This window comes from Geotrypetes seraphini, chromosome 4 (assembly GCF_902459505.1).
Source record: "Geotrypetes seraphini chromosome 4, aGeoSer1.1, whole genome shotgun sequence".
In the NCBI taxonomy this organism is placed as follows: Eukaryota; Metazoa; Chordata; class Amphibia; order Gymnophiona; family Dermophiidae; genus Geotrypetes; species Geotrypetes seraphini.
In genome coordinates, this window is record NC_047087.1 from 262,387,783 (window position 1) to 262,400,732 (window position 12,950).

At 40.5% G+C, this 12,950-nt stretch overlaps 1 protein-coding gene across 3 annotated transcripts in view; it reads right to left on the reverse strand.

The window, feature by feature from the left end:
- The window catches only part of LOC117360069, a 219,874-nt gene that overhangs the window by 87,260 nt on the left and 119,664 nt on the right, over window positions 1-12,950 (reverse strand). For all 3 annotated transcript variants that reach the window (XM_033943703.1, XM_033943701.1, XM_033943702.1), the window contains one exon: window positions 8,517-8,592. In XM_033943703.1, coding sequence (XP_033799594.1) covers window positions 8,517-8,592 — 76 coding nt within the window. The remainder of the gene's footprint in view (window positions 1-8,516; window positions 8,593-12,950) is intronic.

Sequence of the window (12,950 nt, forward strand, 5' to 3'; positions counted from 1 at the left end):
GAAGGTCATTTGAAAACCAAAGGTTGAGGTACTTGATACTGCTTACCCTGATGAATGACATTAGAGATTCTGCTATCCAATTCTGCCTCGAAAAGTACTAAAGACAACACCAGAGCTAACATTGTAGGGAAGTGATATACTCCATCCATAATTGGAGGTCAATACTGAAGACATATGATGACTGTCGATATGAGTCTGGGAAGCAGAGTTCACATTAACATGCAACCATTGTTGACACTGCAAAACATCTTATCTCCTTACTTTCAGACCCATGCGCTGAAGACATGTGTTGATGCTTTCCAGCCTATGTTCAATGTTAAGAGTCCTTGACTTGGCTCAAATAGAGAAAGGAGACTTGTCTCCTGGACCTATCGTTTAATAGCACTGCTCCTTGGTAGAGTGATTTAAATATCGGTTTTGATGAGCTGGATTTTTGCTCATTAACAGAAACAGCAAAAAGCTTAACTTTCTAGGACTTAATTGCTCTATGTAACAGTTTTGTACAGATGCCATTGCCCGAGTTCTCATGGCCCTGTCCCAGACATTTGCAGTTACACATGTGGGCATAAGTTTGCCTTTAAACAGAAATTAAAGCCACTGGCTTTTCGGTCAGGGCAAAAAAAAAAAAAAAAAAGAGATAAAAAACTATTACATTTTTCTATTCAAAAATATGACCAAAAAGATTGGCTAGGTAAACAGCTGACTCTTGTGCTAATGATGGCCTCCCAGGTCAAAAAATGGGTGCTGCAGAATCACAACAGTGCAGTGACAGTGAAAGGACTTTAGAATTTTAGTACTAATACTAGAACTATCTATTTGATTGATGCCATGTGTAGTCAACATGACACATGCGAGAATAGCTAGCTGCTTGTCTTCAGAGAAAAAAGATCCATACACTATGCAAAACTTACCTAATATTAAAACTAAAACTGGAAAAAAGAAGTGATATATGAATATCTGAATACAAGAAACAGAGTAAAAAATAAATTCTCTTTTGAACACTCTAAATAGAAATTGCTATAACTGAGTTGAGAATACCAAGTTACTTACCTCTGTGGGCAATAAGATTCAAATCAGCACGTGTATCATCATCCGATGGAGCCCTAGTGTGAGAAAAGCTTCCATACTTTCATACAACTTCTAGAAGATTTTAGAGCACAAACTGTGCATGTGCTATACTTTCTGTGCTGAATCATCACACAGGCTTCCCCACTTGCTAGACAACTACTAGAGGAGATGGGAAGATATAAGAGGACTTAAATCCTGCTGATCTTGGAGAAAGCATAGTTACTTACCTGTAACAGATATTATCCAGGGACAGCAGGCAGATATTCTTACATATAGGTGATGTCATCCACAGAGCCCGGTATGGACAGTCCATAAGTGGTATCAATTTAAAAACCTGAAGATTGCCTGCACCGAGTATGCATGAGTGCCTTCCCACCCACTGCCTGCTTGGGGGATCATCAGTTCAGTAAAAAAAGCTAAGAAGCCAACTAGGGGAGGTGGGAGAGTTGTAAAAATATCTGTCTGCTGTCCTTGGATAACACCTGTTACAGGTAAGTGACTGTGCTTTATCCCAGGACAAGTAGGCAGCATATTCTTACATATAGGGCTCTCTAGCTACCAGGGTCATGAGTCTGGATGATAATGGGTTTATACACATGAGCCTGGTGAAACCCAATAGGGTTGGAGGGAAGTTGGCCTCTAAATGGAAAATAAATTTCTCAGAACTGCTTGGCCAAACCAACTATCATCTGGAATGATTCTCTAAACTGTAATGAGATGTGAAGGTATGGATTGAGGACCAAGTAGCTGCCTTGCAGATATCTTCAATGAAAGTGTAACGTAGGTGAGCTACAAAAAAAAAAGAAGTCGCCATTGCTCACGCTTTGTGTGTAGTGACACGGCCCTCAAGAATCAGCCTAGCCCAAGCACAGGAAAAGGATATACAATCTGCCAGCCATGTTGAGATGGTTCTTTTGGTGACAGGAGCTCCAATTGTTTGGATCAAATAACAGGAATTGTTGAGTAGAAATTCTGTGAGGCTTAGTCTGATCTAAGTAATAAGCGAGGACTCGTTTACAATCCAACGTGTGGAGTGTAGCTTTACCAGGATGAGAATGTGGTCTTGGAAAGAAGAAGTTTGTGTTTGTGGGGGGGGAGGGGGGGAGAAAAGAGGTTTATTTCTGGGATCCTCCAATCCACAAAGATTTGATAAAGAACTTTGGAGTTGAGTGTCCCCTCGTGAGGCTAAAGGATTTTGATCAGTTTGTCTGCCAAAACATTTTGCTTTCTTGCCAGGTAAACTGCTTGCAGGAAAATATTGCAAGGGATTGCCCAAGACCAGATTTGTATCACTTCCAAGTAGAGGACAGCAAGATTCCACTCCTCCATGCTTGTTCACATAATACATGGCTACTTGGTTGCCCATGCGGACAAGTATTACTCGATTGAGGAGACTATCCTGGAATGTGAACAGAGCATTGCAGATTTTACTCGATTGAGGAGACTATCCTGGAATGTGAACAGAGCATTGCAGATTGCTCGGAATTCGAGATTGATGTGGAGAGTTTTCTCCTTAGAAATCCAGGTTCCTTCACTATAGTGACTATCGAGGAGGGCTCCTCATCCGATCATGAAAGTATCAGTTGTTAGGATATTTTGATGTGGTGGACTTGGAACAAAAGTCCCTTGGAGAGGTTGGTAGGTGGTAGCCACCACTGGAGTGATTTTTGAAGTTGTAATGTCACTCTGATCTGCTTGTTGAGAGGCTTCAACAGAAGTAAGCCCTGCATAAGCAACCAAAAGTTGCACATATATATGTTTTGCTGATAAAAGTCGATCTTTAAACCTGACTCACTAATGTGGAAGGTATTCAAGCAGTTCTTCAGTGGGACAAAAAAACCTCTTTTACTTAAAACCATAAGACCTCCTAAAGACCAGAAAAATTTGCAAAATGTTAGCAGGCAGATCCACAAGAGCTACAGTTACTTTCTCAAAGCTATGAGGGGGATGGACTCAATATTGGGATGCAATAACTTTACCTACTCCTGAGTGATTTACTTTCCACAATTCCCCAGTCTTACTTGTCTCCCTATGAGTTAGCTCCTGAAAGAGAAAGAATTGAGCTTTTCATAGCCAAAAGATGATATAAGAATCATAGTTTTCATAACCCTGATTAAATTTTAGAAGAGTCTTTGCTAAGAATGGAACTGGATGAAATACATCTAGAACACACTAATCTGAAAGAAAGATGTCAAAAGATTAGTCTACTTTAAGTTTCTATCCTGGAGGAAAACAGATATTCTCCTAAGATTAGAATACATCTTTTACAGATATGTCCCGTTAATGGAAAATAACATCTACTATTGGAGTCAAGGGACTCCTTGTGCGATTGAAGCACATGGTTCATTTGTCTACAATTAAGATTTGACCTTTCCTGACAGGTACATGGCTCAGGGTAATCTGTTCAAGGATAGCCCCCATTTGGTATTAAGGATAGCCCCCATTTGGCATTCTGTAGGTTTCCCAGAGGTATAAACCTGATCTTCCCTGCTTTTTGATGCAATATGTACTTGATTGTTCACCTGGACTAAAAGAACTTTGTTAGCCAACTGATCTCTGAAAACCTTTAAAAGCATGCATGTTAAAGACCAGGAAATACATTTGATGAAGTTTTTCCTGGGAAGGCAGATACTGTGAGTGACATCTATCTAGATGGGGCTCCCTAGCCCCATTTGGATGAATCTGTGATGAGGACAATTTCCACAGGAGGAATATGAAAAACTCATCTGACCAGATTTAATTGGTCTGCCACTAGGACAGGGAATATTTTAGAGATTTAGTGAATAAAATTATATCCTGTAAGCTCTGAGCAGCCGAAGTCCCCGTGCCAAATGTCTACTAGAAACAAAAACATGAAGGCAGATAAAGGCCAAATATCCCATTCAGTCTGCCCATCTGCAACATACATTACTACCTCCTCTCCCTAAGAGAACCCACGTACTTGTCCCTTGTTTTCTTAAACTCAGACAGTCTTTGTCTCCACCATCCCTACCAGGAGACTATTCCATGCATCTACCACCCTTTCTGTAAAAAAGTAATTTCCTAGATTACTCCTGAGCCTATCATCTCTTTACTTCTTCCTAGGTCCTCTCATTCCAGAGCCTCCTTTCAAACTAAAGATTTTTGCCTCAGGCGCATTTATGCCACGTAGATATTTAAAAGTCTCTATCATATCTCCCCTCTCCCACCTTTCTTCAAAAGTATACATATTGAGATCTTTAAGTCTGTCCTCATATATCTTATGATGAAGACCACCGACTATTTTAGTAGCCTTCCTCAGGACAGACTCCATTCTATTTATATCTTTTTGAAGGTGCATACAATATTCTAAATGAGGTCTCACCAGTCATATATAGGAGTATCAATATCTCCCTTTTCCTACTGGCCATACCTCTCAGTATAGCCATTTCAACCTGTTTGGCTACCTTTAGATCATTAAAATCTCCTGCACCACAGGAATCAATGTGGTACTATTTTCTAATGGAAGAAAGGCTTTTGCATGAGTCCTATATAGCAGAGGACCTATGAATTCCAACTGAGATGGGATGTTTTAGAAATTTATGAGGAACCCTACTGAATCCAGTATCTGGAATGTCATCTACATGGATGTGAGCCACTTCCTGAAAGAAGCTCTTGATCGACCAATTGGACAGACAAGGTCACACATGTACTCCCAGTCTGAATAATGCATGGCTACTATGGCTAGGCAGTTTGTAAATACATATTGAGCTGTTGGTAAGCCAAACAGCAGAACATTATGCTGGCAGCAAATGTTCCCCATTACAAATATGAGATACCTCTGGTGCCTTGAATGTATGTATCCTTTAAATCCAGAAAACATAACCAGTATCCACTACAAAGGAAGGGAATCAAAATACTCAAACTCATCTTGAACTCTTCTTAAATCACAAACTTGTTTAATGCCCTTAGGTATAGGATAAAATAGAATCTCCTGTTATCTCTGTGACCAGGAAATTCTTGTAATGAAACCTCTGGGTTTTTTCCCAGGGTATAACAGTTTCAACTGCTTTGGCCTCCAAGGAGAAGGAACATTCCTTGGAGAGTGAATAGACAGTTTGTTATCAAAGGGGATGATATATACAGAATCCAGCAGGTCCAAGATTATAATGGGTCAATAGGCCATTTGGTGCTAATCCTGAAATTCAGGTTGTTTTATTTATTGTGATATGATGTTCTCATGGATGCAGGCAAATCCCAACCCAGGATTTGGCCAAGAAACTGGCTGGGACTTCTGGGCCAAAAGCAAGATCCCTGCTGAATATATCAGAGAGGGATAGAAGGTGATGTAGGGTCTGAGGTAGTCTGGGAGAGAGATGTGAACATTTCAGTACTATGAAAGCAACTTCCTCTTTGATATTATCTTCAAAGATATTCTCTACACACAGTATAGTATATCGAAATTTTTTGCTGCACATTGTAATGGAGGGATGAAGCTAGCAGCCATGAGTCTATTAGTTCTAAAACCTATTATGGAAGTAGAAAATGACATGGGGACAAATTTGTTGCTATACTCGTGATATCTATCTCCATCACCATTCCATCAAGTTCTGTCCCTGCCCCAACCCTCCAAGGTCTGTGGCTAGGGCTCTTCAGTTAGAGAAGAGATGTTTCATAGGTGATATGATAGAGGTCTATAAAATATTGAGTGGAGTGGAAAAGGTAGATGTGAATTGCTTGTTTACTCTTTCCAAAAATACTAGGACCAGCATGCATGTGATAAAGCTACTAAGTAGGAGATTTAAAACAGACAATAGAAAATATTTCTTCACACAATGTGTAATTAAACTCAAATTCATTGCCAGAGAATGTGGTGAAATCAGCTTAACGGGGTTTAAAAAAGGTTTGGAATAATTTCCTAAAAGAGAAGTCCATAGGCCATTATTGAGATGGCTTGGGGAAATTCACTGCTTATTCCTAGGATAAGCTGCATAAAATCTGTTTTACTGCTTGGAATCTAGCTAGGTACTTGGGACCTGGGTTGGCCACTGTTGGAAATAAGATGCTGGGCTTGAAGGACCTTAGTTATGTCCCAATATGGGAAGTCTTATGTTCTTAAGTCCTCATCTGCACAAGCTCTTAATAGTGTTTTAAAAGCAAAGGTCAATCTGATGATGTGCATTCTATACTTTTTCCCTTTATCTACCTGTGATTTGACCTCACCAGATTTGTCTTGAAAACATCTGCAAACTCTTATCTTATGCAAAGTATGCATTGGTTCATAAATAACTGGCAAGAATTATACCGGAAGAGCACATAGCATTTAGAAACATCTTTCTCACACGAGGACCAAGAATACCTCCCTGTAAACATCAAAGTAAACTCATTTTCAGAATTTATTCAAGCACAACAGGCTGTTTCTCGAATTTGATTGTGAACAGAAGTCTAGATACAGAGGAAGGTTTTCCACATACTCATCTTTGTATCCCTCATATTTTTGTAAACTGGACACCATCACACTTTCCTTGGAGTGATGGGGGGAATCAAGTAATTGGACTGGCCGACAGCTTCTCTGACTTATAACCAAGATCCAAAAATGCTCCTATTCTGACTAGAAAGTTATCTAGAAGGGATGTACGAGTCTGTGCCTGACTAGCAGTCATGGCATCATTGAGGGTAGCCCTTGAGTAAAAGCTATGAGGCTCTTTAAGGTTTCAGCATCAATGAATCACCACCAAATGGGGCATGGTGTTTGAAAACTAGCTGTGTGATCTTCTATGTTGACATTAATGCTATCAAAGCAGATGCATCATATTGAGTGAGGAATTAAGAAAGCTTCTTGTTCAGCTTCTCCTTGACTACTGTGGATGGCAAAGTTGAAAAAATACAGCAGGCCAGGTCACATGCTTCCGACTCACATAGTGTTCTCACATGTGGCCTCACCTTGGATCCTTTGAAGCTGTCCGTCTCCTGACAAAAACAAGGATGAGAGTCGTTGGTCCAGGTTTGGAGGATGGTGCTTAGGGGGACAGAGGTTTGTACCTCACAGCACTCAACACCATGCTCTGGTAAGGGCCATCTAATGTTTCTTTTCCTCCCACTTAATGCACAACTTGTCCCATTTAACCTATGGTATTAATAAAGAGAAATCCTACTTTGGAAAAGTTTTGGTTGAATGGCTTCTATCCATGTTCAGTACTGAGGAAGACTGATGACTGTTCAAAGCTGATGCGTCTCCGCCATCCAATACAGCTCTTGGGACCTTTTGGATAGATGCCAATGAAGAACCAAAGACTGATATTTATTTTTTTGCTCTTCATGATCATTAATCTCTCTTTCAAATATCTGAGATCATGAGCAATATCAAGAAGCAATAATTATGAGTATCTGCTCCAGATGTGGCCTTGCAACACTGCCTGCATTTTTATAGCCACGGAGAGCTTTTTTTCTGAGACTTTTTGAATCTGCTCAAAATGCAGAAGTAGCCAAAAAAACCTAAACAATGTTAGGAATTATTAAGAGAGAATAACAAGCAATACAATAATGCTTCTGGTACCACTCCATGGTGTGACCATAGCTTGAGTACTGTGTACAATTCTGATTCCTACATTAAAAAAAAAAAAAAAAAAAAAAAGATATAGTGGAATTAGAAAAGAGAATATATTTTTTCATCCAACACATAGTTAAGCTCTGGAACTTGTTGCTACAGAAAGGTGGTACAAGCAGTTAGTGTAGTTAGGTTTAAAAAAATGTTTGGACACATTCCTAGAGGTAAAATCTATAAACAGTTATTTAAGGGCGATATAGGGAAAGAAACCATTGCTTATCCCTGGAGGTAAGTAGCATGGAATCTCGCTATTTGGGGGGATTCTGCCAGGTACTTGTGACCTGGACTGACCACTGTTAGAAACAATATACTATGCAGGATGGACCTTTGGTCTTACCCATATCCCCATACATCAATTCTTATATGCTTAAATAAAATGATTCAATTGCAAAAAAGCAGAAGCCCAGGCTGGGACACCAAGCACCAAGCTACAATAAAGTCTAGCAGAAAAAAAAGTTAGGCCAAAAACCTAAGATAATAAAAGGGATGGAAGCTGTTGCAACACAAATGTGAAAATAAAGGAAAAATTTTAATGTCAAGAAAATATGATTAGAAGTATGTCTTAGTTCTGTGGACAAAGAACTGAGGAAGCCCTGTGTGGGGATACACCATGGTTAGAAATCCAAAAGCTTCTAGAAGTTGCCTGAAGATACAGATATTTTTTGTCCCTTACCAGGCTCCATTAGATGATATCATCCAATTGTGAGAGCATGCAATCTTACTTGTCCCTCAAGGAAAATTCATACAAAAAAAAAATATTAAAAAAAAAAAAAAAATCCCTCTAAGCTTAGTCTACAAATCAGACATTAAATGTTGTGGAATATATTTGCCAATTTTCAATGAACAACATAAATAAATTATTTAAAAAATGTTTTTTGTCTACCTTCTCATTGGTCCATTTCTAAGGTCCGACAAGTACACGCTCCCCTCCATTTGATGACCACGAGCTTCACCAAAAGCTAAACAAGATTTAAAACAAGTTTAGTTCAGTTAGCAAAGTTTTTAAAACAGCAGTGATGGTCAGCATGAAGAAGTTAGCCTTGCCCAGAACCCTTCTCAAGCTGTTTATTCACCCCTGGATAGGAATGCGTAACCATGGGTGACTCCATCCCCTGATGACATATGCTTATGAGTGACACTGTTCTTTTGCCACTCTAAGATAAATAAGAGGTTGACATTAGGAGGTGGTTCAGCTAAAACACAAGATGATCAGGGCAGTTTGAAAGAACTTATGCCCTGCTATAAACCCTCCAAGAGCTGTTTCACTGCCCATTGGACCAGGAGACCATAACTGGTAGGTCTCTATCTATCTCCATCCCAAAACATCTGACCCGGAGTGACTGCTTGCCCGCAGGGGCTTGGTAATATACCACTATTCTTGAAGGCAAATCAAGCAAGTCATAAGAGGAGAGGCATAGGATTACATCAACCATGATTAGACTCTTGTGTTCTATCCATGATTACTTGATCAGGAGAGCAAACCAGTAGTAGCTCTGCTCCATTATGACATCTGCCTGGTCCCAAGGGCTTGATAAGAGGCTACAATCAATAAAGACAAGTCGAGGTGAGCATAACAGGAGGAGCAAGCAGCATGGAAGAAGCTGTGCCTTGCCTGGAGTCCTTTAGAAGCTGTTTTCTCAACCACAGGACCAGAAGAGCTTAACTGCAATACTTTGTTTGCCTGCTGGAAGTGAATTTGCCTTCCGATGACATCAGCCTGAATTCAGGGCCTTGCCTTCCACAATTCGAAGCAAGTTGAACTGGCCACAATAGAAAGGGTGAGCATGAAAAAAGTAGTGCCCTGTAAAGAGTTCACCCTGAGCTGTTTCCTCAACCACCAGCCTGTACCAGCCTGAAGTGAATTCAGCCCCCTGAAGCCACCTGCCCAATTTACTTCACCTCCCTGATGTCTGTCTCACTACAAGGCCTTGGTATGAGGCTGTGACCACTGGAAAATGAAGTTACTTACCTGCGTTAGGTGTCTTCAATCACACATGGGTGACATTACCAGTGGAGTCCAATGTAGGAAATAGCACCCCAGCAACTTTTTCAAAAATATTTGGACCATTCATGCACATCTGTTTCCACATGCTACTGTTGCATAGAATCTTATCAGTCCATTACGAGCTTGAAGAATACAAGTCCTTGAGGATGTGGAAAGGTGTGAGGATTCAAGTCCTGCTGTTCTCATAGAACACCTGCCACAGATTAATAGTTTTATGTTCTCTGAAGACGAGCAGGATTATGAATCCTCATGTATGGGACTTTTAGCTAAATGCTGCCTTCAACACAAAAATGGGGGAAAAGAACAAGTCGTGTCACAATAGCCAAACATCAATATTTGTTCAGTGGCAACAGGTTATTATTTTTACCATTTTCTCCCTTTTTTTCTGGAAGGCAGCCTAGAACTGAAAGAGAAGAGCGCTTGAGGAAATGCAGTTGGATTGCAAACCCCAAATAGAGTCTAGTCACTGTCTAGTCAAACCTTTTGTGTTGGGAGTCCTGATCTAGGCAGTAGTGTGATGTGAAATATATGGACATAAGTCCATGTTGCAGCTCGCAAATTCTTAATAGTGGGCTTCTGATGCTATGATAGGACTCTCTAAAGCAGGGGTTCTCAACTCAGTCCTTGGGACACATCAAGCTAATCTGGTTTTCAAGATATCCACAATGAATATGTATCAGATAAATTTGCATGCACTGCCTTCATTGTATACAAACCTCTCATTTGCATATTCATTGTGGGTATCCTGAAAACGTGACTGGCTGGGTCTGTCCTGAGGACTGGGTTGAGAACCCCTGCTCTAGAATTAACACAACCTGTGCATACGTGAAGGAAATGCAGTCCGTTAGCTAACTGGAAATTGTGTGTTTATCACTGGTTGTCCCAATCCTGTAAGGGTCAAATGAAACAAAAAGCTGGATAGACTTTAGTCTGCTCCAGACAGAAGGCCAAGGCTCTTTTGTGGTCCAAAGTGTACAACATCCTTTTATCTTTAGGACATGCAGTTAGAAAAAAAAAAAAAAGATTGTAATGACTACTGACTGGTTAAGATGGAACTCCAAAATAATTTTAGAAAGGAACTAGGGCCTGGTGCTCATTAACCTACATGCTGAAGTGACTGCCACCAAAAATAAGACCTTCCAGGTCAGGTACTTCAAGTGTCAGGCAGCTGGAGGCCCAACAGGAGCTTTTATCAACTGGGTTAGAACAACACTGAGGTCCCATGACATTATAGGTGGGCTTGATTTGAGGTTTCCTAGTTAGTATGCCCTGCATAAAGTGAACTAAAGGCTGTACAGAGGTTTACCTTCTATTCCATGATGATATACCCCAGTTGTGCTAAGGTGAACTCTTGCTGAGCTGGTCTTGGGACTTACCTCTGAGAGGTTTATGTTTATTGTATTTGATATATCACCTTCTCTTGAGAGCAAAACAAGATTCTTTGTGGAATACAAAACACAGTAGTTTAAAGAAATAGATGTAGATGATAGTCAAGCAGTTTTTGTGTACGGCAAATGAAGTGGTCTATGGCCTTACCCTAACATCAGACAGCAAATCTTCTCCATTTAAAAATATATGCTCTCCTAGTCGAATCTTTCCTGGGAGCCAGCAAGATCTCAGAGTCAGGCAAGTTCAGGGAAGCTAATACTAACCTCTCAACATTAAAGATGTGCTGGCTAGAGACTCTGTTGGGATTCAAGAGTGCCTTGTTCTTGCAGGATCAGTGTTGGAAGCATTCTAATTTCATAGGTCTTCTGATGAAAAGATCCAACAGAACTGGGAACCATGTTTGTCTCAGACATTATGGGACAATAAACATCACAGTTCCATGATTTTGTTTCAGTTTCAGTAAGGTTTTGTTATGAGAATATGTATACAGAAGACATACCTCATCCAATTTAGGAGAAAAGCATCCGAATGTGCCATGCAGTCCTACCCAGAAACAAAAACTGAGGTACTTGTTGAATGGAGTGGCAAACAAATTAGAGGAGATACCCACTCCCAAAAAGATCTTGCTGACAACACTTTTGAGATTTGTATCCCCACAAATGGTCACTGGTCAGTAGTATGTCGGCCAGGACACTGTCCATGCCCACCAGATATATGGCACTGAGGCGCATCCTGTGAGAAATGGCCCATTTCCAAATATGACAGTTTCCCAACACAGAAGGTATGACCCTATTCCTCCCTGCTTATGTAATACGTGGCTGTCTGTCTGAACCAGGATGACTTTTGTTAGACAACTGATCTCAAAGCCTTTAAAGCATTCCAAATAGCTCTTCATGCTAGGAAGTTTATCTGCTGGGTTTTCCTGAGCAGACCATATGCCCTGGGTATAAAGCCCATTTAGAAATAATGAAAAGCTTCCTATTGCTTTCATTTGCTGGATAACTATTTCTTAATATTCTGGTGGGGCGGCGGGAAAGAGTAGGAAGTTTCTTGCTTCTGGGTGTTGCTGCTGGCTACGGTATTTGTTTATCAAATTGTATTGTAAGAGAACTTAAAGATTTTCAATAAAAACTAGTCAGAGGAATTTGGAAGGTGATTCCTTTTGTCAAATTGGTTTGGTTTGTCTACCAGGATGTTGTCTCAGAGGATGTTGTCTACCAGGATGTTGTGACAGATAACATCTTTGAGATTCCTTGTAGACCATGTCCTTTTGGTATGTCTGCCTCAAATGCGGGAACAGTACTGGATATTTGAATTAAACAGTTTTGCCCAGGGGACTGAACGACTACATTGAATGGAACACTATTATCTAATTTAAGGACTGCCTCTCTAAAGATTTCAGCCTGAGTCCCTGTTTGATCAATAAAGTTTATTTAGATTACGTCACCAGGGAGAAGCGTTGAAAGGCAATAGCACAGTTGTCCCACCATTCAGATACCAATCACTAGGAGCATACACGCTCTTAGCATTCTACAGATATTAAACACTAAGTTTCCTTATGGGTGGATTAAGCACAGTTACTTACCGTAACAGTTGTTATCCAGGGACAGCAGGCAGCTATTCTCACATATGGGTGATGTCATCCATGGAGCAGACAGCCTCGCAAGCAGACTTGCTTGAAGAAACTTAGAAGTTTTGAGTCAGCCGCACCACGCATGAGCGAGTGCCCTCCCGTCCAGCACAGGGTGAGTCTCCTCAGTTCAGATAGCTAGCAGAGAAGCCAACCAGGGGAGATGGGTGGGTTGTGAGAATAGCTGCCTGTTGTCCCTGGATAACAACTGTTACAGTAAGTAACTGTGCTTTATCCCAGGACAAGCAGGCAGTCTATTCTCATATATGGGTGACCTCCAAGCTATCCAGAAT